Below are 25,871 nucleotides of genomic sequence, written 5' to 3' on the forward strand. Positions count from 1 at the left end.
AGAGGAAAAAAAAAAAAAAAAAAAATCAGATCTGACAGCAACTTTATGTTCAGAGGCACGACAGCTCATCCTTTTTTCTCCAGAGAACAAAAACTGAGATCCTGATTCAGTTTGTTTTTATTTTATTAAATCAGAATTTCTCACAGATAACCCTTCTCCTTAGGTAAATTATATGTGAAATTGGGAGCTTACACCCAGAGAGGGAAAAAAAAACAAAATGAAAAAAACAAACACACAGAGAAGATACAGTATAATTCAACCCACAAGTTTGGGATGCATATTCATATTATTTCTACTAGGGAAAAAAAAGCCACCCCAAAGATTGTTTTCAATATTTTGACGGTTGGCTGGGAAGAAATGCATCTAATTTTTATTTATTCTTTTTCTTTTGTTTTATTTTGTTTGAAGTTTTAGGCACCTTATATTTATTCAATATTAGCAGATCAATTTTCAATTAAAACAAAAACAAAAACAAAGCAAAATTATGTGCAAGAAAGGAAATAGTATAAAAGAACTGCAGATATAAGATGCCACAAGGAATTCTGCACCTGGGAAAAACTTGTTAAGCGGAGCATGTGAATACCAAGAAGGCATGTCAAGGCTCTAGACTGGTAAAGGTAACTTCCTTCAGAGAAACTACTTTGACATTCACATACATCACACTCACGCCATGCTTTTATACTCCAGCCTTTTCCAATAAAGCATTTTAAAAACTGCTCAAAAAAACCGAGCAGAGATGAATCCTCAAAAGTTCGCACATGTATGAAATATTATCCTCCTTATGGAGGGAACCATTGCTTTAAGCATTTTGTAGGAAAAAAGTACACTGGAGAAAACTTGGTGATCATAAGTTTTCCAGTACGTAAAAGAGCGATGAGGAACATAAATGAAGCAGAGGGTTAAAGACATGCCAGCAATAATAATAAAAAAAAAGAAGACAAAAAACAAAACTCATCTAGCCCAGTCAGATGAACGGACCGGTTACAGGTGCAGAATTCCAGACGAAGCGGACTTGAAAAAGATCGGGATGCCGACAGCCACGCAGTCAGTCGTCAAACGGACTTAGAGGGAAAAGGCCCCTTAGGAACAAATACCTCCAACTGACATTAATCTCTTCTAGATTACATTTCTCTCTCTCTCACACACACACACGCACACACACAGGTACTCTGAACCCAGAAACAATCATGGAGGGGACAAGGGGACGTTCCCTTACAGGTGAGGGCAAAGGATTACACATGCCACTTCTTGCATGCGTGTGTTATATTTCATGGATGAGTTGGTTCACAAGCAGTACGTCAGATCCCTCTGCTGTTTCCCTCAGGGACTGCATCCCTCCAAGGCCTGATGGGGCTGGCTGCGTATTGCTCAGTCAATGACTCCAGGTTGCCGAGTCTTCCGCTCCACACTGAAGCCCTGCACAACATAGAGAAAATTTAATCAAGTTTGTTTGAACGAGAATATCTTTGACTCATTTTTAACTCAAATCTGACTTTTAAAAATCACAGTAAGAAAATGTCAAATGTCATAAAATTCATTTTAACAAACCTCCATTATACAAGATCTTTTCTCACCACACAGTTGGAGTTAATATGCAAGCAATAATTTTTTCATTGTATTGCACACTGTTATACAATCTGACCACATACCACTACAATTCAAACCCATCATGTGTCTCTACAAGAGGACAAGAAAAATCTTAGAAACCATTCCAGTTTTGTTATTGTAAAATCATTAGTAAGCATTTTAAACCTAAATTCTCATCCAATATAATCATGTCTGTATTATTTTTCAAAGATTCATTTTCATTCAGATAAAATAAAAATCAGCACACAAGCCAGATGAGACTGCAGCCTACTGAGGTGCAGGACACAGTTTAGCCAGAAGGTGGCGTCTGTTACACTCACACATTCATGGAACAAACTACCAGAAACAATGGAAACCAGACACCATTAAGGGAGTACCAGGGTTTTTGACCTCTCCCCTGACGTACCGAAACAGGGTGAAAAGACCCTGAGTCCAAACTGACGACTCTGATGGCTCAAATTAGCATCCCTTCTTCAATTGTAAATGTGGCCATTACCTGTCAGGCCAGAAGGTAGAAGTGTGAATAGTCCATGTTGGGGGTGGGTATCTATGATACCTACAGGAGATCTGATCTCCTGTAGGTAATGCTCTTCAGTGTAGTTTTGAAGCATACATGAAGTGTTTTTGGAGAGATGTGACCTTTTGCAGCTGATCCATGATGTTGTGCTGCATTATCCAGGTCATTTTGCCAAATGTACATAGAGTTTGCAAAACATACAATCTGTTTCAAGAAATATGCAAAGGTTTTTCTAAAAGAAATTAGTAATGTTTTTCTTTTAAATAAAGCTAAGTGGGTTTAAAATGACAGTTTAGAAATAAACTAACCAAATTAATTGTGTTGATCCACCTCAAAAAAATCATGCAAAAAGTGTAAGCAAAAGAGATCTGGGAGACTTTGCACATGCAAATTTGCATGCAGCCTTTTGTGCTGTGGAGGATAAATAGGTGACTGCTTCACCTATTTAGTTCACAAGAACTAATGGCATTTATTTCAGTCATTATCTTGCGGGGGGTGACCAAGGTTCCATCACTATGTGACAGCTGGTCAGCAAACCTGGCCAACATGATTGACATGGCAGCACTGAATGCACATGTGCTTTATCAGGCATGCATTGGGGTGCAGGAGAGACGGGTGGACTTCCTGGTTGAGCTTGCAAAAGAGTTCGGTAACTCTCATGTGAGTGAGAAGAAGGCACACAAGGAGAAACTGCTTCGGCAACAACCTTCCACACCCAGCTCAGGCAAAAGGGCGAAGTGTCAGGTCAACCATCGATGCAGGATGCGTGTCCTGAGGCCGAAACATCATCAGTGATCTCTCACACCCCCACCATGGACTGTTCTCCCTGCTGCCCTCTGGAAAGAGGTTCCGCAGCATCCGGTGCCGGTCCACCTGGTTCCGAAACAGCTATTTCCCACTTGCCATCAGACTGCTGAACTCTTAACTGGACTGCACTCAAAAACTGGTCTCCACTTCATACCTTGCACATGTACAGAGCTAAATAACTTCTATTTTACTGTCAGTCCTGCACTTTATATTTAGATTTATATTCATATTTTATACTGTACTTTATTTTACTCACAACATTGGAACCTCAAACATTGTCCTGAGCCGTATGCAACGAAATTTCGTTCTGTATACACCCTGTGCATGCAAAATGACAACAAAGTCAGTCTAAGTCTAAGTCTAAGGAACAATTGTGCAACTGTGAGATGTGTTGAGGCCATTACCAGGGTACTTATAAGGTAATGGCCTTATTTACAGAACAAAAGCACCTGCTAGATAAAATCCTTCAGGTCAGTCGACCCATCTCTGGGTTCCAAAGGTAGAAATATTAAATGACCTTTCTCTGGTACTTCCAGTGTTAAATGGTGCAATCATTGGTTGAAAGCAAACCAGTGATCCACCCATTCATCATATCTGCCACTGCTTATAGCAGACAGTTAAATCATAATTTTCTGGTATTTGATGTTTTGGGACACTGTCTTGTCCCTCACTTTACTTTAGTTTTTATGTCTTTTTTGTGTACATGTACTTTCTGTAACATTAATTGCCCCTTGGGAATTGAATAAACCCGAACCTGTTTTTATACTGTTTATGTCTATTAGTTTGTTATTCCTTATGTAAATGTTTTTGTTGAGGTTTTATTTATTTTTTTACTTAGCAAACCTCCATTATACAAGATGGAGGTTTGCTTCATCTTGTATAATTATGAAGCAAACCTTTATACAAGTAAAATGTATTGTGTTGAGACTTCCGGTCATGTCGTGGTGCTGAACGGACGTGCGGTGGAGCCCTCTCCAATTTCCTTCTAAAAAACTAAATTAACAGCCTGTATTATCTTGCTTTTTGTTTCTTTAGTTAACTGTACTAGTTATCGCTGACCAAATGGCACCAAAGAACTCAAAACCAACCTCCACAAAGGCTTTAATAACGTCTATGCTGAGCCCAGCGCAACAGTCTAGGAGTAGCAAGCTAGCTAGCGTTAGCATGGCCTTCAGCGACGGGGCAGTTTCTCCCCCAGTTGGCAGTGGCTCTTCGGATATGCCTCCCGTCAACAACGAATCCACAGTCACAGATGGTGATGGTCTGGTGGCCATGGAAGCAGGTAGCTCTAGTGACCTCGTGGCGGCTATTAACTCGATGAAAGATGACTTTGTGAAGAGATTTGATAGCCTGCTAACTGCTAGTCCAAGAAAGGTGAACAATTATATGACGTTGTCTAATCATATCTCACTATGTATGCAAATATGGTCACATATCTGTAAGTGCACTTCTATATTCATATCTTTTCAATTCTTTGACTTGATGGTTTATAATGGTTATTAATGCAGCTCTATTTTGTGTTTAATACACATGGTCAATTTACAATATGGTTAGGGTAACTAAGGTTAAGACATGCAAATGTGTGTTTATTTTCATTATAGTTTATTGGTTGTTAAGTTCATTACTGATTTTCTGGGGGCTGCGGTTTGATGGGGTTTCTCTATATGCTGTTCCTCTTCGTCATGAGTGCTGGGGTGGACCAGCAGGGCTTCATGGCCGAGCCTGGATGGCTCCTTGGGAAGTGTTCTCAGTGGGTTGGGTGGGTGTACTTCGTTTGGGGATTTACACCCTATTGTCTAATTGTTGTGTCTGTATTTTCTTGTCTTTATCTGTCATGTTTTCCCTCTGCAGCTCACTCTTTAATACACATGCCATGGCTGAAATAATTTTTCCTTTTTTCTGATGGCCTCTGACCTTCAATTCACCTCTTGGAATGTAAGAGGTCTGAATAAACTTGTCAAACTGAGACAGGTGATGAAAAGGATTCAACAATTAAAGGCTAAGATAGTTTTCCTCCAGGAGACTCATTTGACCCCTGATGATGTTAGTAGAGTGAGGAGAAGATGGCATGGTCGGGTTTTTTCTACTTCCTTTAGCTCACACTCGAGGGGCGTAATCACACTAATCCACAGCTCGGTGCCATTCCAGCTCATCAATGTAACTGAGGATCAATATGGCAGATATCTAATTGTACAATGTGTGATTCTGTCTGTGAAACTAAATTTGGTCAATATTTACGGGGCAAACAATGATAACCCTGTTTTTTTTAGACACCCGTTTCTGTCTGTAGCGTCGCTTCCTGGAGGGTACATCATAGGAGGTGATTTTAACTGTACGCTCATTCCAACGTTAGATAGATCAACAGGCAAAGACATTTCTCATGCTCAAACAAGGAAAGAACTACTTAACTTTATGAAAGAACTCAACTTGGTTGACATATGGAGAAATATGCATCCTAATCAGTTTTCTTTCTCATGCTATTCTGGTACTTGCCAAACATTTTCAAGAATTGATTACTATTTAGTCTCAGCTGATCTAGTTCCACACATTACTAATAGTTGGCATGACAGCATAGTAATATCTGATCACGCTCCGGTGTCAATTCTGCCTTAGGGTTCCTAATCTTTCCTTTTCATCTAAGTGGCGTCTACAATCAATTTGGCTTAGGGACCCAGATTTCATACAATTTATTGGAACAAAAATAGATATGTATTTTGAATTGAACACTCACCAAACCTCGGCTACAGTGAGATGGGAAGCCTTTAAGGCATTCTTAAGAGGCCAAATGATCAGTTTTACCAGCTTCAAGCATAAAACTAACAAACAAGAATTGGAACAACTAGATAGATCTATTAAAAGCACAGAAACAACTATTTCATAATCCTTCAACCCAACTAAACACAGAACTTCTTAGGTTAAGAGCTAAATACAACATGCTGTCTACAAATAAAGCAATTAAAAGTTTGAGACTGAAACAATCATATTTTGAACAAGGTGAGAAGGCTAGTAAGTTGTTGGCTTGGCGTATCAAACAGGAACAAACAGATAAAGCAATAAACTCAATTCAAACAGCTGAAGGAGTGTTTACATCTGACCTAAAAGAAATAAACAGCACGTTTTCAAAATTTTACTACAATTTGTATAGCTCAGATTACTCAGACTTGGCTCCCCATGCACAAACTGTTTTCTTGGATTCATTAGAATTTACTCCCCTAGATAGTGAATCCTTAAACTCACTTGATTTTGAGCTCAATGCACAATTATTATCTGAGGCTATACCCTGTTTGAAAGGTGGTAAAAGCCCAGGGCCTGATGGAATCCCAATTGAAATATATACAATTTTTCAATCCAAACTGATACCTCCTATGCTTGACATGTATCTGGAATCCTTTAGTAAAGGATCTCTCCCTCCCTTACTTAATACAGCAATCATCTCCCTACTCCTGAAGCCAGGTAAACCTGCAACTCAATGTAGCTCATATAGGCCAATTTCTCTTATTAATAATGATGTTAAAATTTTGTGTAAAGTGTTAGCTAGGAAGTTGGAGCCACTCTTACCCATGTTGATTCACCCTGATCAAAATGGTTTTGTACAAGGAAGACAGGATTTTCACAACATCAGAAGGGTGTTTAATGTAATTTTTGAAAAATCTGGAGTTCCAGACAATGCCATCCTGTCGCTGGATGCAGAGAAGGCCTTTGACAGGATAGAATGGCAGTATATGTTTGCTGTTATGGAACGCTTTGGCATAGGAGGGAAATTTCTTAGCTGGGTAAAGCTAATTTACTCTAACCCACAAGCTGAAATTTTAACCAATGGTCTAATTTCATCTCCCTTTAAATTGAAACGTGGAACAAGGCAGGGCTGCCCCCTTTCTCCTCTGTTGTTCACATTGGCCATCGAACCTTTAGCTATGGCAATTCGCAAACACGATAATATAACCGGTATAAGATTAGGGAGCTTAGAACACCGTATAGCCTTGTATGCAGACGACATAATCCTGTTTTGCTCCAAGCTGGGTAACACTGTGCCCGCAATAACTGATTTAATTAAATCTTTTGGAGTTTTTTCAGGATATAAGGTAAATGATGCTAAATCTGAAATACTGTACCTATCAGAAAACGAACGTCTCAATCCTCCAATTTCAACTCCATATGTAGCGTCTAAACAAGGATTTACCTATCTAGGTGTTAAAGTTACCCCTACAATACATAATATCATTCCAACTAATTATAACCCCCTTACAGAATCAGTTATGCAATTAATAGAAAGATGGTCCAGACTACCCATTTCCTTAATAGGCCACGTCAATATCATAAAAATGACAATATTGCCAAAATTTCTATACGTTTTCCAATCAGTTCCACTTTCCCCTCCCCTCTCCTTCTTTAAGGAGATAAATAAAACTTTTTCCAACTTCATCTGGAACGGTAAGCGTCCTAGAGTGAGACTGTCCCTTTTATATCTACCTTATGACAGGGGTGGTTTACAATTGCCAAATTTATTATGGTATTTCTGGGCAGCCCAGATCAGGGCAGCTATGTTTTACTTTATTTCCAGAGAGCCCCCAGCGTGGGTTACAATGGAGTCCCAGCATATTTCTATTCCTATAAACTTATACTTGTACTCATCAGACAGGAAAAAACTTAACAAAAAACCCTTTTCTGAAAAATACAATGCTTGTCTGGCAAAAAGTACTTGATTATTTGGGAGAAAAGCAACAGCTATCCCAGTTCTCACCCATTTTTGGAAACAGGGACTTTGGTCCAGGTAGAGCAGACCCAGGTTTTAAACTCTGGTCTGCTAAGGGGTTAGCTAAGGTATCTGATCTTTTTATAGGGAGAGTATTTATGTCATTCGAAGAACTTAAAAACAAACATGACATTTCTACTAAACATTTCTATAAATATCTTCAAGTTCGGAATTTCATTTTATCCAAGCAACAAAATAATCTTGATCTGCCCTCTTTGTCTCCACCAGAAGACATTATTGTAAGTCACCTATATGACGGAGGACAGGTGTCTCAAATTTATTCCTTGTTGGTTGACAATTGTAAAGAATCTTCGACTAATATCCTAAAAGCATGGGAAGCGGACTTGGGAGAGAACTTGTCGAGTGAGGAATGGTCAGTAGCTTGCACTTCGATTCATACACAATCTGCTAACACAAATTCCAAATTATTACAATACAAATGGCTGACTAGGCAATACATCACTCCAGCTAAATTGCATAATTTTAACCCTAATATTCCTGACACTTGCATTAAATGTACTTCCCAAAAAGGTTCTTTATTTCATTGCATGTGGGCGTGTCCCCGAGTGTTAGCGTTTTGGAAAGATGTATTGATTGTGATAGGTCAGATGATTGGTAAAAAGGTTCCTTTGGATCCTAAAATGTGTATCTTGAATATTTATCCTGAAGACTTTGTTATCCCAAACAACTTGAGATCCTTACTTAATGTCTCCTTTTTGGAAGCTAAACGTTGCATTGCACTCTCTTGGAAGAAAAGGACATTATGTGGAATTTCACAATGGACCACACAAATGACATTCTACTTTGCACTTGAGAAAATCAGTTACTTTACTAAGAATAAGCTTGATAAATTTTGGGTGGTCTGGTCTGTCTTTTACACTTGGCTGTGCCAAAATTATATCCAACTTGATGGATGGAAAGAGGGATGGCTATAAGGCCATATGGTGAGTCAAATTGATGTTTATGTCGGTTGGTCAATTGAGGGTCTGCTGCAACCCCCTCCCCCTCTTTTTTTTGTCTACCCTGTGTATATGCCCTTTGGGTTTTCGTCTGGTCTAGGTCTACATTCTAAGTATTTGTAAGTGAATATATGTATGTTATGCATGTTTGTTGTTCTCCTGTTAAAATCAATAAATAAATGTTTAAAAAAAAAAATGTACTGTGTTCTGTGTATTGTATAGTGAGGTTGTTTGTTCCTGCTTACTTATCTTAGGATGAAATGTAGCCATCTTTTCAAATCAAGATCAAATCAAATTTTATGTGTATAGCACATTTCAGCAGCAAAGCCTTTCAAAGTGCTTTACATCATATCAAACACAGAAACACAATGCAACATAGAATCAACAACCAAAACATGAGATTAAGTCAGGTTCCATCGATAAATTTGTAATTGATTAAGTTTCAAATACAATCCTAAACAGGTGGATTTTTAGTCGAGTTTGCATCCATAGAAGGTTTACCTGTTACACTCCTACTGTGTTATATGGAACAAAATACCTATTGCTATTTTTATTTCCACTCACACTCACAATTCCAAAGATTAAAACGATGTAGAGGCATTTTAAAGGGCTTCTGGCACAAGGCTCCATACACCTCTTTCACGGAATTTCGAGCAGGGACTCCGCCTTCCCTCACAGATTTTTTTGTGCAATTCTATGGTACCTGTTAGTGTCTAGAATTTACAGGGTTTCCGTTACGCGCAATAACCCTCAGTCACTTGTCGTTTTTCTTCCTTGCATATTGCATATTTACTTTGCCGTGCACTGTAAATATGAATATTAATCTACATTGTAATGAAGATGCACTGTCCTAACATATTGAAATTAAGAAAACTCCAACGAGTGTAGTTTCAAAGTGAAAAGGAGTACCTTTGAATTGTCGGGACCCCGAGGCTGCCGTAGGATGACCAGACGAGGAGCGCTGGCGTCATCCAGAGTGATGCTCTTCAATCGGTTCACCAGGCGGTCGGGACGCGGCGTGGCCACCGGTTTGGGCCCCTCACTGTGACATCACACATGTCAGTCAGAGCCATTTGTTTCAGCTGAAGTTCAGCTTTAACATGCCCTGTGTTTCAGGAAGGCTCTGCATCTAACGGTGGGTTCTCACCAAACTCTGCGTACGTTGCAGGCGCTACATTTTGCGGTGCGTTGATTGAAGACGACAGAAAACTCCACCTCGTCTCCAATCTGGAGCTCCACGCCGTCCTGCACTTCTTTCACGTGGAAGAACAGCTTCTTGCTCTCTCCGACCTCGTACGTAATGAAGCCAAACTGAGGGGAGCCAGATAAACAGGCAATCATTTTCAATCCGTTCCTTTGCATCATCACAGGGATCAAATCACAACTGGTGTGACTTCTGTTTTAAAATCTGCCACTAAATATCTTATCTGCTCAGGAAAAGATTCTTTGGTTTATATTGAAAGCTGAAGACAGAGCAGATGTGTTCTTAAGAGTTAAATGTTGCTATAATTTGAACTGAATATCTACATTCAGTTCAAATTACAGGGTTTCCCCCATTGTATCATAAGCCTGGTGGACGGCCATGCTTTACAAGGACCCCCGCCAGGCTAAGCGGTGCTTGCTTTTATTTTAAAAAAATGTATAATTGGGGGGGGGGTCTTAAATTTTTATTTATTTATTTTTTTTTTTTTTTACAAACCTTTATACAGGATTGCAAGTGTCTCTGTTCTGAGCGTTCCATTCCCGGAGCAGATTTATTTCTAAGATAGGTTTATAGTTTATGCATTTAAAGCCAGGAGAGCGGACCAATCACACGGAGTTTACCTCAGTGCGGATCGTGCATGCCTCCTTTCACTCAAACTGGACACAAGCTCACCTGTAAGGATATTTACATCAACCTCCTGTGAGGAATTATGTTTCTTTGGAGAAATATCAAGGTAAAAGTTTAAAACAAACCACGTTTGTTTACTCTGGTTGCGTAGCTCTGTGAACCGCAGGAATAACTTGTAGTCGCGCTTTCAGAGGTGAGGGTTGAGGGAGGGATGAGAATGATTTACATTTGTGGACAGAATTATGTACGGCGTTTACATCTCTGGCTCTGTCTTCCCTGCAAAGTTTATGTATGTGTTCCCAGTTGACCGGAGTGTTAGTGGTTAACAAAACAGCACTAACCTCATCATGCAGGTTCAGCCCGGTGAGGATCTTTCGCGCTCGCCTCAGTCACGCTGATTTTATATTATTTTTAGTATTATTTTAAACGACGCACCAAACCACATCAAACGCTTTGTCCACTTAGTCAGCCAGAGTTGATGCACACGGCTGTGCTGAGATCTGAAAATCTCGTCCCACAAACTTGAGCAGCCAGAACAGTTTCTGTGTACTAAAAACCCAAAAGACACAAAATGGAAGAGCTACTAAAGCCACATTAGCAGCATTAAATTAAATCTCCCATTTGTTCCACATCTCTGCGCAGTGCAGAGGATTTAACTCATCAAGCAGGGCCGGTCCAAGGCTGTATGAGGCCTTGAGCAGAATTTGATAGTCTCAAAGCTTAAATATTATGGTTTATTGCAATAATGTACAAGGCAGTTTATCATCAAGTAAGTTTCACATTGTGACAGGCCTAAAGCTCAGTTTTCCTGCAGCCATACATCTTAAGCAGCACTGTAAAATCCAGCATGTAAAGTCACTCTCGTCAGGTGAACTCTACCTGGTCCTTGACGCACTCCACTGGAGCTCTGCGCTGAGGAACAACGTTGCACGCCATCTTCTGGCCAGTCTGGGTGACTGTGCAAACTTGGAACTTAACATGTTCCCCCTTCTGCAGGCAGTCGGCCTTGTTCGTCATCCCCATGATTCCAAAGGGATAGTTCTGCCCCTTGTCGTCACCTGGGAACAAACCAAATGTACTCAGGTTAACCTAACCTAACTGGATGTGTTTGTAAGCTGTAGCTGTGCTGCTGCCGACACGACACGGACCTTCCTCAGTCACTTCAATGAGTCCTTGGTATTCAGTCTGGGAGGGATCCACGCTGCGGATGGGACGGATGATTTTTCCCGCCAACACGGACACACCAACATCGTCACCAGTACCGTTCACTAAACAAAGAAAAATTTATAATATAAAAGACATGATAACCGATATTAAAAAGAATAAAAACAAGTCATCCTCCCTTACCTGCAGCCACCTTGGTAACCTTTTCAGCACTAACTTTGTTTCCTTTCCCCTTAGAGAGAGTATATTCCACCGTGTCACCCAGCTCCAAATTATCCACATCCCCACACATTTCACTGAAAGAAAAACCAAAACATGTCGGCATTTTCCACATGTTCACCCCTAACCCATGACTCCACCCAGAGCTACTCTACCTGTAGTGAAAGAAAACTTCCTGGTCATGGTTTGCTGTCTCAATGAATCCAAAGTTATCCTTCAGTGCAGCAACAAATCCGTGCAGTCGTCTGGAGTTGGAGGCGTTGCGGTTGAGAACCCTGATGGAAACTGCGCTCTGATGGCCCGTTCGCTTCACTTCATTGATGCAGAACTCCACCTAGTGGACAAACAGTTCATCACAGGCAATGTGTTGCATGTTTTCATTCAAGTACGAGTAGACTTATGATGAATTAGCTTTCAGTTTATAACTGCAGGCACAACTAGGGCTGATTAAGCATCATTAATTATTGAAATAATCGTTAACTGGAGTATACAGAATCAAAAATAGACCATTTGCTAAAAGAACACCACACTCAGAACAGTAATTACATCCAAAACTGTGTACATTTTTTTATACAGTTTGCATTTAACAAGGAAAAAAAACACACACACACAAAAAAACATTGTAAATGTATTCTACCCAGAACTCAAGTGGTGTAGTTTTAACTTCACCTGGTTCAAGTTATCTAAAAAATCTTCTAAAGAGCACCTTGTTCAGTGAAATTATTAACTGGTTAATCAAAAAATTAATCAACAGATCTGCCTTACAACAGAGCTTTTCACATGTTCGTGTTAGGAATGTAGTTTTAGACTTAGACTGACTTTATTGTCGTTTTGCATGCACAGGGTGTATACAGAACGAAATTTCGTTGCATATGGTTCAGGACAGTGTTTTGAGGTTCCAATGTTGTGAGGTTACTCCAGAATAAAATAAAATACAGTATAAAAATATGAATATAAAATATAAAGTGCAGGACTGACAGTAAAATGGAAGTTACTTAGCTATGTACATGTGCAAGGTATGAAGTGGAGACCAGTTTTTGAGTGCAGTCCAGTTAAGAGTTCAGCAGTCTGATGGCAAGTGGGAAAAAGCTCTGTACTTTGCTACAAATGATCAAACATTCACTAAAACATGCTGTTATTGCATTTAGGCAATAAAATGTTTATTTAAAAGAGAGTTATTTGTTTATTTGTATCTTTTCATACATTTTGAATATTGCATAAAATAATGATGAGTTGTTAAAAAAACAATAGCATTTAATTTTATACCAAACCTCATTAATATTACCTTGTCTCCAGCTTGAGGGAAACTTCCTCCCTCCAGGTCTTTGACATGATATGGCACAGTGAGCTTCACACCACAGTCTTCATATGCAATCACTCCCTCCTCAGCTTCCTACAGACAGGAGAGTACACTGCACTCATTACTGTTCCTTTAAATATGTGCAACACCTGAGAACTGAATCAAAGAATGAAAGGCAAGTTCCTCACAAGGGAGGTGGGAGATGGCAATGTCTGAAAAAAAACCAAAACAACTAAACCAGCAGCATTACATGACAAAAAAGTGAAAACAGTCTATGAAAGCATGAGCACAGCTAGTGTGTGCATCTACAGCAGCTATGGCTGTTGGCATCAGCTTGTGGTTAGAGCCTACAGCATTGGGCTGTATAATTAAGGTTTAGCTACTGGCATTACCACATAAACTATTCCAATTCTAACATTAAGAAAATGAGATTACTCAGATCATCAACTTCTTATGCCCGCGTTGACGTTCATATTTTCTTCCGACTTATTTTGAAACATGCAAAGTTCAGCCGTATTGGAGACAGCTGCCAAGACGGGAAGGTGGCACAGCAGAAATATGGAGCCAGAGTTTATGTAAAGTTCTCAATATGAGCACTATACAATGTTTGTGTAAAAAGAAAATGTTGGTATGGTAGATGCAGTCATATGTTAATAAAGCAGTTGTGTCAGATTAAAAGGAGGTATAAAACATTTATTTTCTTCAAGTCCTCCGAATTAAAATTGTTTTGATTTCAAATGTCTTATTTTAATTTGTTGTAAGCTAAGAAACCAAACATAACTTCAATATGCGCTATTAATCAATGTGTTTCACTTAGTCAATTGAGTTATTGAAATAAATAAACAATTTAATAACATTTTATTTTACTTTTCAGTTTTTGAAGATTTAATTCTTGGAAAATATTTTTCTCCAATGGATTCCTTGTGTTTCCATAGTTCATACTGATGTCATCACGCCCAAGAACAGCCATCTTGTTTGACAAGAACATTTTACAGCTTCTGTTTATTTCAACTTCAAATTCAGGTCAACTCACAGGGGAGATGATTAAAATAAATGACACTTTTTAAAAATATTTTCTGCTGTTTGTAATTTTTTAAAGGAAAAAAATAAATGAATTTTTAAGCTACATCGCCCAGCCCTGCATCTCATCACCCACATCAGCCATTTTTAAAATTCTTCCAGAAATTGACGTTTTTAATTGTAATTGTACAATTCCAATTAAATTGTACAATTACAATCACCTAGTCCTTCTACTGATGGACTAGGTGATGCAATACCATCCTGCCAACTATAAACACAAAGATATGAAAGGGCCTGAGGCTTGAACACAAACTTTTTCTACAACTTTACCCTTAAATCAAAATATCAGAGAACAGTAAACTATTAGACAGCATGCCTTATAAAGGCAAAAGGTTTTATGATTAAGACTGGTCAACTGAGACACAAAACTAAGGCATTCATTATGATAAATGTTAGTTTCTCTCTAAAACAAGTGGCTTCATGCCGGTCCTACCTTGTCTTTTTTCTAACCAAAGAAGCATGAGCAGGGGGAGGTCATTGAGGGAGAAAACAAAGACCAGCATTAGAACTAAAAACTGAAAGGAGGTGGCGAAGAGGGACGAAAAACTACAACAATGGTTGGAAAATAAGTAGGACACATACTCCTCGTTAGTGCAGAAACATACCTTCTCCTTTCCCTTGGTGGGGCTTGCGTTCTTGTTGGAGGCCGACACGACTTCCTTCTCCACGACGCCCACAAACCTCTGCTCAGACTGGGTGTGGAAAGACACTGTCCCTTTGGGAAGCTTCTTAATGCGAACCGCATGGTTTCTCTGAGCAGACAGCATATCCTGCCAACGACATTTCCTTCAGTTTGGTACGTGACAAACAAATCAGAATATACTCGCTTTAGCCAGTTTCAGGTAATACATACTTTTGTGAAAAGCTTAACAGAACCTACAGGCACAACAGTGAACTCCACTTCATCCGAGATGTGCAGTTGGCTCTCCTCCAGGACCTCGCTGAAGTGGAAGAACATTCGGGCATCTCGATCCACGCACTTTATGAAGCCGAAGCCGTCGCGAATGGCTGCAATCACGCCCTGAGGAAGAGTGAGGGTTGCGGATCAGACACTCTGCTTGATGAACAAAAGGTCAGGTAAAAAATAAAACTCAAACCATTTCACGGGTCTCCTTGGTCAGGTTGAAGGTGTCTGGGAGGATTTCGATGTTTGTAGCCCTCTCTAGTTTGTCCCTGCGGTCAGTGGAGATATTAAACTGAATGTGGTCTCCTTCCAAAAGAGTCACCTTAGACTTTGTGTCCTTCTCTCCAAAAGGAAGCTCCTTCTCAGAGAAACCAATCCTCGTACTGATGCGCCCAGGCAGAGGGTCACTCTGCAGGAACAGGAAGGACGTGTTAGCGTATCCAGTTTATACATTTCCATTCTCTTTTTTCCCTTTTAAAACGCTCTGTGTTTGTATTCTACTCACCTGGTTTTTCGTGGGAACCTTGGGAATAACTTTAACAACAGTGCCTTCAAATTGCTCAATGCTTATGTCTTCAAAGATGACGGTCCCCTGAGGGAGCAGGCGCACGTCCGTAGCCACTTCCTTGCCCTGTGGGAACAGGAATCGGTCAGGTGGACATTCAACAGCACAGATTCATGTTTTATTCAGAAACAGCAGCTCACGTTTCTGTCTTTGATGGTGAACTCCACATCATCTCCAGCCTGAAGAGCCTCCAGGTCACCCTTAAACTCGCTGTAGTGAAAAAAGATCTCCTTCACCACATCTGCCCTCTCAATGAACCCAAAGGCCTCCTGAATGATAAAACACAACTTTGATACTTACAATGATACCAAAGGTAGTAGACTGAAAAGGTATTCACACACCGAACTTTTATTAGGTTGCAACAACCTTTAATGCACACGACTGGGATTTCATTAGCCAAACGCCCACAATGTTACATTCATGTAGAATTTTGAAGTGGAAGAAAAGGAGAGTTTGTACAATTCCACTGCATAAAATGCCAATAAAGTACACTGAGATTTCAATCCAATACTTTTGCAGTATTATACATCTTTGTTATAGAGCAACACTTGCCTTTGTAGCACATACCACACCCTGGCACCTCGCCTGCTTTTTCTTCACAAGCTGAATATTGCGAGCGCTCACTGCACCAGTACTGAAACACAAACAAGCTGTTACGATGAAATCAAGTCCACGCCACGATGATCTCCTGAATTCATATTAAAACGTACTGCTTGTTTGTCTCCATGTAAAAGCTGACTTTGTCGCCTGTCTCCAAAGGGACATTCCCCTCCACATCATCAGGAGTATAGGTTAGATAAAAAACCTCCTGCAGTCAACATCCAACAGCATTAAAGGGGGGTTGGAAAACAAATTAACAAAAATAATAATAATAATAATATAGAAAGTGTCTCTTTGCTTACTCCATTTCTTTCATAACATACACTCCCAGTGGGAACCTGACCCGGAGCGGCCTTGCCATCCAAGTTCAGTGGGACAGATGAGACGACCTGCAAGAAAGGGGCAATATTTCAGGTGTAGGCCAACACGCACTGCTTTGCAAATCACAGCAAAATTCATCAGATCACACCCCACATTTAATGATGAGTCAATTTGTGAGAAAAGTTATTAGAATGAACTTAACTGTGTGTAGCTCAATGTGTTTTGGATGTTCATGTATGGATCCATGAGTTGATAAATGTTAAGTTACTTTGACGAAGCGCTCTGAACCCTGAACTTGACAATAAACTAAATCTGAGCAACTGATGGCTCAATGGGTCAAATTTAATATGCATTTTAATTTAGACTAAGACACTAAAAACATAATTCCCAGAGACATTGATCCATTCATTGTTCAGTTCATGCAATAACCTTCAGCAATCAGGTGTGCAAAGTAGGGATGTCCCAGTCAGAACCTTTAGTCCAAAATACCCCTCAATATCTGTTTCCATTACAAATATGCATAAAACTTTGATAATCCGCAATTTCAGTGTTTCCATAAATAAGAAATGCAATTAAAATCATATGTGAATTAGTTTGTCAAAAAAAAAAAATGCTGTACCATGTTTCTCCTACCACTTCCTGTCGTCTTGTTCGTCTTTTCTACCAGTAGTTACATGCAGTTGATCACATGACTGGTGTGATGTGAAACAATGTTTCCACTGCAGTTTGGCAAAATACAACAGCTGAATAATCACCTCATCCTGGTGCAAGAACTTTTCCAAAAACCTGAGGGGTTTGTTTCTTTTCAAAATAGCAGTGTTTCCATTAAGCAAATGTTTTCTTGGAATTCCAATTTGGACAATTTTATGGTCAATGGCAATAAATATAAAGTCATTTATAAGCACACATGACAAAGTCTGATAACTCAAAAAAAACAAGGTAAACTGTGACAAAGAGCATAATCTGGACAATCTGTAATACAGTTTAGCAAACTGATTAAACAGAAAACCTAAAAAGAAACAAAAAAGGCAAAAATGGTAGCATGTATTACTGAGAGTTGTAGCAGAGAGAAAAAGCTAACTTTAAAAAAGCAAAATTCATCAGGATTTGAATTTAGTTGGGTATACTAAAGTCAGATGGATCAGGACATCCCTAAAGCAAAATGACAAAGAGAGAGAAATTCAAGTCATGTAAACGTAAGGGGGGAAAAAAGTCACCCATATGTTTGGAGAGAGGGGAAACAGAAAAACAACTGATTTTCTCAGTAAAGCCGACAGACAAATGACAACCAAAAATAAAACGGTGCTCTTAACTGGATGAATATAACCATGCAGCACAGTAAAGGGATAGACGTGCAGGTCTGGCCCCACCTGGCCCGAGATGCGCTCCTCTGGCAGCACTTCTGGCTTTATCTTAAGCAGCTTCACTGCTATGGGCTTGCCAGTGCGCCTGTCAGAGGACACCTCAAACTCTACATCATCTGAGAGGAGAAGAAGAAAAAGCACACAAAACTTTAGAGCCACTCGAAGTAGCAACAGAGGCTTTGATTTTGCTCTTCCCAGGCATCTCACCTCCTATTTTAAGCTCCTGCAGGTTCCCGTTGTACTGGGAGCAATGGAAGAAAAGACGAGCCTGGCGCTCTGAGCACTGGATGAATCCATAGGAAGTCAACAGCTTCTCCACCACACCGGTTTCTCTGATGCCAGGCCCTGAGCCGTTGGCATATGCAGTGTGTCCATTGTTATGAAGCATGCCTGGGTCAAAACTCATCTGAAATGAGAACAAACTGGTAAATGCATTTGGAAGGCATTGGTGCAAAGCATTTTCAAACACAGAAAAGGAGTGGAAAAGCCAAATTAATGCAGTTTTTGATGCAAAACTTTAAAAGAAAAACATGCAATAACAAAATTTAGAGAATATGGTGAGAAAAACATTAAAATAAAAATACATTAGAACCTTCTGGGGGAAAAATAACGTCAGTATAGCTGAAAACACACAACGCCCAACACCTTGTGAATATTCTCAATTTTATCATGCAAAAAAAAACAACACACAAATTCACTCAAATAACTACCAACTAAAACATCCAAGCGCAGACTGAGTAGTTTCATGCAGCTGCAGGGTCAAACAATTCATCTAATCACCAACATCAGTGAATATGCTAGAACTTTATGTAAAAAAGCTGCAAAAACTTCCAACACCCTGGTTAATTTTTTTAATTCTGCTAACATCTACACGCCATGCTGTTAGCAAAGGCGACGTAACAGCAGAGCAGCTCTAACAACATGGCCACTGCTCAACATTTCCCCTTACTGATCTCTGATACAAAGGAGTCCGCTTGTACTTTTTACTTCCAGGGTGAGGGTGGCAAGAGACAGAGGAGGAACGGGGTATGGGCATGGGAGCAGTGGCGGTATCGGGTGCCGAGCCACTGCTGCGGGTAACAGGGGGTTCAGAGGAGCCCCTTTCCATTTCTGACACGGGGGACAGAGCCGCAACTCGCTGTTGGGAAAGGCAAAGCTTTATGTATGTTGCTATTCACAATTTACCTACAATTACTGGTCGTCACTTGTTATGAATGTTTAAAAAAGAAAAACAATGTCTTAAAGGGATAGTTAAGGTTTTTTCAAATGAGGTTCTATGAACAAATACTGTAGTAGAAAAATGTCACATCATCCCGACTGGGAAAAAGTCAAATCCTCAGAGGTGGTAGGCTGCAATGACACATTTTAGCCATTTTAAACAACAAACTGGAAATGTTCACACTTGCAGCACACATTACAATATGAAAAGATGTTAACAGTCAATAAATTAGTCTCAGGTTTTCTTGGCGTTTTCCCAAGTCAAACACAAACCGTTCATGTTGCTACGCTAACTTTACCACCAGGTGGATCGATCATGAGCTGTGACTCATCGCTTTGCTGTAGGTTGGCCAATAGAAAAGTAAACTTTTGGATTTTGCAACAGTGTCACTTGTTTTTGTGTATTTTCCATGTTTTCACCAGAATTTACCCCATTAGACCCACAATAAGCCAATCAGGTGGATAGACAGTTGGTCAATGTAACTTTCACATAACTCAATCTTTTAGCTGAGAAAAAGACAAATGTGAAAGTTTTGACATTTTTAAGTGGTTAATATTGATCATTTCCATCTGGTTGCCAGGATTGACTTTGGTCATTTTATTTCATTAATAGTATAAATAGTACCCCTCTGGATACTAGCCTTTCAGTGTTCTATTTACTTTTCTACAAACTCAGCGATATATCATCCATCTACAATACAAAACTTAAATTAAAAAAATTCCAGACTATCCCTTTAATGTCAAAAGTGTATTTCACAGCTTCACTTCTCACCAATTTCCTGATTTTATATTTTAAGAAGTCACTCATTGACAAATATTTCAGACGGTACTTTCAGAGTTATTTGTAAAAATAAAGCCACGTGTTTAGAAACACCATAGCCTAAAAATCAGAGAAAAGAACAGATCTGCAACCATGACAACCTTCGATTAAAGAAATGTTTAGCACCAATAGCCATGACAATAACAATGCTTTTAAAACCTGAACAGTTCACAGAGAAAGCAAAAGGTACATCTTGACACAACCAGTTATTATAAAATGGTTCAAGTGCATTGTTGCTAATTAATATAAAAAACAAAAACTACTGAAGATGAGGAGTCAGAAAACACAAACAGTTCAAACAGTGTTGCATCTACAGTGAACACAGCTGGTGATGGATTATGGGTAATGAAGGGGAATCCCAGAAAAGCCTCTTCTTTTTAATCATGTTCTGGATTATTGCGACGAGCATCAGGTACTCTTAGAGGAGATTTAAATATTTTGTTATGCTTTCATTTGGAAATCAGATCACACAAGGTTTTAGTGATGGGTGGGCACTTCACACACCGTTTCTCCAATTTTCGTTTTTTATTTTGAAAAAAAGGGGGAAAAAGGCAGGGGCATGCAATCCAAACATGATTTGCTCCAAATGTCCTAAGGAGACTGTTCTGCAAAGTAAAAACATAAGCGAAAAGTTAAAAAGAAAAATAAAGGCTCTCCGGGAATTGTAAGGAAAAATAAAAAAAAAAAATCATTCAGTTTATTCGCCGACACATCTCTCACCCTGCAACAGCGCAACTGAGCAGAGGCTAGTCTCGGGAGCCCGGAAAGAATGGAAAATTAGGCCATTCACAGCAAAGATGCAGGGCAAGGTGGATGGATGGGTGTTTGATGGGTGGGGACTCGGTAGAAAAAGGAGGCGGGAAGGTGAAACTTACGGATCGGCCATATGGCGACAGGCTGAGTCCCACAGGGGAGGTGCTGCTCAGGTCAGCACTAACAAATGTGGTGGGTGGTGACGCAGGCAAGGTAAACTCAACAAAGCCTTTCCAGGGGCTGCCCATATTTTCCCATAAACTTCAACCAAAGTTGCTTGAGCACTTGCTGAACTTGTTAGAATTTCTGCTTGATTTTTTTTTTTTTAAATGGACAACAGTTAAGTAACCACCCAGTGATACACGGCTGGATGTCTGCAAGGGTGAAGAGAGGAACAAACATGATGGGTGAGGAAGGTCAGCCAGTGTACTAAGTGTCACTAAAAAAAGAAAACAACGATGTGGACTCTCCGGGAATTGTGAGGGGAAAATTTTAAAATTCAACCCCCTCCAAATGGAGGGGGTTTGAAGAGCAAAAGTGCATCACTGGAGAAAACGACTGAGTAAAAAAATCGATGCAAAGTTGGTTGTGTGAATTGAAACATTCAACAAAACTGAGTTATCAGCATAGGTGGGGGCAACTGGTTGGACGGGCCAGTTTGTCTTATTTATAAAACAGGCTACAAGTCACTGAGACAAGAAAATGCAATGAAAAGTTGGTCATTTCTAACTAAAACCTGATGCTCCTTCTACTTGGAAAGCATAAAAGTCTAAAAATCAACATAAGGATTCACTTATTTTCTGATTCAATAGTAAATCCAAAATGATTTAGAGGCAGGAAAAAACACAGACAGAAAAATGTTTCATGTAGCGATGCAGAAAAACAGCCTGGTCACCAGATCAAAATCATTAACAGTTCAGTGAACCAGTGACACCTTACTGCTACCAGGACACCAACACCACAATTAGTGACATTACTGTTGATAGAAAACCTCATAAAATAGGCCCTCCAGGAAGTTACAACCATAAATATTCATTCTAATTCACTCATCTTTCACAAGTTTTGCATGGACCTGCATGGATTTTGACCAGTTATTGTAACTTTTCTGCAAATCTGACCCATCACCTCAACTAGGCTGAATTTTTACCAATCTTAACCCCTTCTAACTTTGTGCTTCATGACAACATCTCTTGAAAGACAAATCTGGAAGACGGACAAATGTGACACTAAACTATAATATTTGACTTTTGTTTTCTTTTATTCCTTCCAAAAACCATTTTGAGATGTCCTGTATGATTTGCATACAGTTCATGTTAACTTGAATCACCAATATAGAGTTCTTCTTTTCGACTTTAACAACTCCTCAGGACGTGGTTGTAGTTGTATTAAGGGTGACATTTCAAGAAGGTACTTAAAAATGTTATTTGCAGTTTAAATATTAGCTATGTTAAAATTATGTCTTTTTTGAGGGGAAAGGCAATGTGCAGCAGTTTAAACTTTTATCTAAGATCATATGTCAAAAATCAAACCTAGAACTTTTTGAAAAAAGTGCTGCAAAAATCAATAATTTTAGATCGCAACAATCAAAAACTGTAAACATTACAACATTCTGGAAGGATCAATATTAGCTTTATTATGTCAGAGAAGTTCTTAGAAATTAAATCAGAAGAAGAAAACAAAAAGTTGGGGAAAACCCATTTCACAGTTTTTGAGGAACAAAAAAGGAGCCACGTGTTTTATCACTGTGCAGTGGATAGTCTATCCCCTTAGCATGACAACAAGTAAAAGCATACAATTTTAAACAGTGGTGACAATAACTGTGACTCACCTTTACCGTTTCTTTTGTCTTTTGTCTCTGGATCTTGATGACTTCGCAGAGCTTCACACACACAAACACATACACACACTTTAACACATGCACACTCCTAACATGTTTCTGGCACAAGACCAAGGTGGTTGCATCAAGTAAAAAAAAAAAAAAAGAAAAGAAAAACGAAACCTAGCACACAAAAGGCAGTTGCAGGTGCAATAGCACTGCTTAGAAAAGTTACAGAGAACAAAAAGGTGGAGTAGAGAGACAGGGGAGACTATGGGAGGGTACTAGCAGAGAGCAGCCTACTCTACACCTTAGTGGCGAGTCGGCGGCGTAGTTGGGATGAGGAGGGCTAGGAGCAGCGTTGGGACGTGTGCTTTGTCAAAGCTGTTGAGTAGGCACAAACTTCTGGTTTCAGATCAGTTTTCTTCATAGAATATGCTTGGGCATAGGATTGCTTCTCTTTCACGTTTCAGTTGGGCTGATGTGCGTGTTCTTTGGTCGTTTCAGGATTTTTGTTTCTCTTGTGTTTTTAAATCCTTGAAGTGATCCTTTTCTCCCCCCACGTGGCTTCAGTGTTACAACTTTTTTTTTAATCTGGGAGGTTTGTCTTCAGTTCCTTTAGTTGTGATCTGAACTTGAAGCAGTTGCAGATGGTACAAAAATTCAGTTCGGTTTCACTTCATACTGTTAGGGGGGAAAAAAGAAAAGATTAGGTTAGAGATGCAACCAACTGCAATGCATTCAGGTAAACGTCTAGGGTTAATGTAAAGAGGAAAGAAGAAGTGAGAAGACTCCAAGACACCTGACATAAACCTCAAAAAGACAACAAATTTCTTTTTGAGTTATGAGAACGATTTGAAAATTACTTAAATTTTCATCCATACCGCTACCATGTTTTACAATCTTTTTAATGAGATGCGAGAAAAAGTGCTGACTGCAGTCTTCTCTGTCCAACCATCACCTCAATTACCCCTGAACTCTGCTGGTCAGTTAGCTGAAAGCAAGCCGCTTTTCCTCACTTACAAGTAAGAAAACTGGGCTGCGTCATAACATTTTCAGGCAAGAAAAACAGTAGGAACAATAGTTACCTTTTTTTTAAGTGATTAGGTCATGTCACATGTTCTTTTCATACTTTATGCAAGTATGGTGAATTTAATTCACTTATACCGACATCATTTCATGTTGTTTTGACGTTGGATAACAGGAGTTTTACATTCATTCTGAACAAAAAAACGACCACAACCCTGAGCACGTCTTCTAAGGCTTTTAGAGAAAACACAATTATTAACTGCTACAGTAAAAAGAAAAATATTCTCAGATATCTAACAGGTGCACAATATCATAAAGCAAACATGTTGAGAAGAACCAAAGACAAATAGATTCACTTGCTGTGACATTCATTGCTCCATTTTAGACCAAACTCCTCCTTTTTCTACTACGGATACAATCTACCATTAAAACCATTGGTTTTTGAAACCAATAGAATAAATCCTGGGAACACATGTGTGAAGACTGGTTTATTTTGTAACTCAAACCCAACTAGTGGGGTTGGGGAGAATGTTATTGGCCTAAATGAACTGCTTTGTAAACACTCAGGCACCCCAGTGATACTTGATATGACGTCCTGTGTCGCAATGGGTCTGACCCACATCCCAAAGGCTACAACGTGAAGTCATAACAAGCTTCAACCTGGTTAATGTGAAGCTCACAGGCTGTTGGATTTGTTTTAAAAATCCATTTACATTAACCTTACACTGTGAGACACACTATAGAGTAAAGAGTAGTAAATAAATTATCAGCTGTTATGAATTGCTAGTGTGTTAAAGGTCAGAGAACAGAGGATATTTCAGTGAAAACAGCCCTGGAGAAAAAGTACTCTTAAAGCAAAAAATATGTGAGCAGACAAGCTTAGAAAGGCTAATCATTGGCGTTAGTACAGTTTGGCCTGATAGCAACTAAACAAAAAGAAGGAAAACCAATACAACCTCTCTGTTATTATAAGGCCAGGGACTCGAACTATTCCTGGGCCCTAAAGACAAGCGCTCTGACAAAGCCAGGCATGTGACTTCCTGACAATCCGCTATCCTCAGCTGGAACAGAAGGCATGGCCTGAGCCAACACGTTGCAGTATGCAACGCCATCGAAAACGTCACATCCAGGCTAACCGAAGCTAACAGGTTCCACTGAAAAACACACTAAACTGGGTTGTGTCAGAACATAAACACGGGGACATTAACTCCCCTTCGGATAACTGTATAAGAAAGCAACAGAGATAGCATTAATGACTCTCGTCGCCTTAATGACAGGATTAGAATATCGCTTTACAAACAGTCATTACGCCACAGGCCTTTCCCACCAAGAGAAATTTAAACATCAACGAGGAGAGGAATAGTATGTGTGTACTTGGTTAGTGTGAGGCATATGCATTAGGTTACCCTGCTTTAGTTATAAGTCACCAAAAAAAACCACTTTATATTGAAAAAATAATCTTCTACTCTTTGTGGTTTCAAGGTTGGTAATAAAATGTAACTCGGAACTTAATGGTGAATTATTTCTAAATCAACTATACTGGTTTTCAAGTAAGACATTTAACAGAATCTATTTGATTCCTAATCACACTAAACCTCCCATGGCTATATTCATTAAATAGAAGGAAAATCTACAGCACAACCAATCTGAGATTATATAAATTTTCATTCCAGACTAATGTGAGCAGTGGTCCATTAAATTTAAAGTATTTGGTTTTGTCTTACAGCAAGTAGAGAACAAAACAGTCTCTAGGCTAACGGCACGAGGACTGGAAAACAAAGAAAGCACGTACGAGGCTCGAGCACACGTTTATGACAGTTTTGAGTATTTCTGTTGGATTTGACTTCGGTTTGACAAAAACATCTCTTGCATATTATGGGGACATTTTCTAATTATTACGAACTTGTTTATTCAAGTTTTGGTCAAAGTCGCTGAGTCGTTCTTGGAGCTAAGTGGCTAGCCTCAGTTAGCTCGATCATGCTGCCGTACTCCCCGGCCCGTTGTGTGAGATTTATGCCGAGGCGCCCCCACCCAGGCCCGACGCCTGCGTTAACATCAAACGACAGGCACCAAGCTTACTTCAAGAGCTTCGTTGGATGATAAAACGAAAATTCGCCACTTTACGTTACAAAAATACATTTTACCATTTAGCGAAATTGAATTATTAACAAAAACTTACCCCAACAGCTTTCAGCACTGTCACCAGCGCCGCTAGAAGCAGCACGGCACATTACGTAGTGATTAGGGAGGCGGCTCCCGCGATA

General features: G+C 39.5%; 1 protein-coding gene across 8 annotated transcripts; it reads right to left on the reverse strand.

Moving 5' to 3' along the window:
- csde1 (cold shock domain containing E1) lies at positions 1–25,871 on the reverse strand. Of its 8 annotated transcripts, none has more exons than XM_023336231.1 (22): positions 25,787–25,871; positions 22,591–23,262; positions 18,921–19,109; positions 18,179–18,377; positions 17,921–18,087; positions 16,589–16,675; positions 16,397–16,494; positions 16,239–16,320; positions 15,827–15,955; positions 15,627–15,752; positions 15,315–15,530; positions 15,071–15,238; positions 14,823–14,987; positions 14,651–14,662; positions 13,123–13,230; positions 11,993–12,171; positions 11,802–11,914; positions 11,603–11,722; positions 11,334–11,512; positions 9,771–9,934; positions 9,533–9,665; positions 1–1,416 (listed from the first exon to the last, which is right to left on the reverse strand). In XM_023336231.1, exons 3-22 carry the CDS (start codon positions 19,077–19,079, stop codon positions 1,369–1,371), a joined length of 2,652 nt encoding a protein of 883 aa, XP_023191999.1. In that variant the 5' UTR covers positions 19,080–19,109; positions 22,591–23,262; positions 25,787–25,871; the 3' UTR covers positions 1–1,368. The 8 variants fall into 8 exon arrangements, with proteins under 8 accessions (XP_023191999.1, XP_014330203.1, XP_014330206.1 ...); XM_014474717.2 differs by lacking the exon at positions 18,921–19,109 and adding an exon at positions 20,885–21,136; XM_014474720.2 differs by lacking the exon at positions 18,921–19,109.

The sequence above is a fragment of the Xiphophorus maculatus genome, chromosome 1 (assembly GCF_002775205.1).
Source record: "Xiphophorus maculatus strain JP 163 A chromosome 1, X_maculatus-5.0-male, whole genome shotgun sequence".
Lineage (NCBI taxonomy): Eukaryota > Metazoa > Chordata > Actinopteri > Cyprinodontiformes > Poeciliidae > Xiphophorus > Xiphophorus maculatus.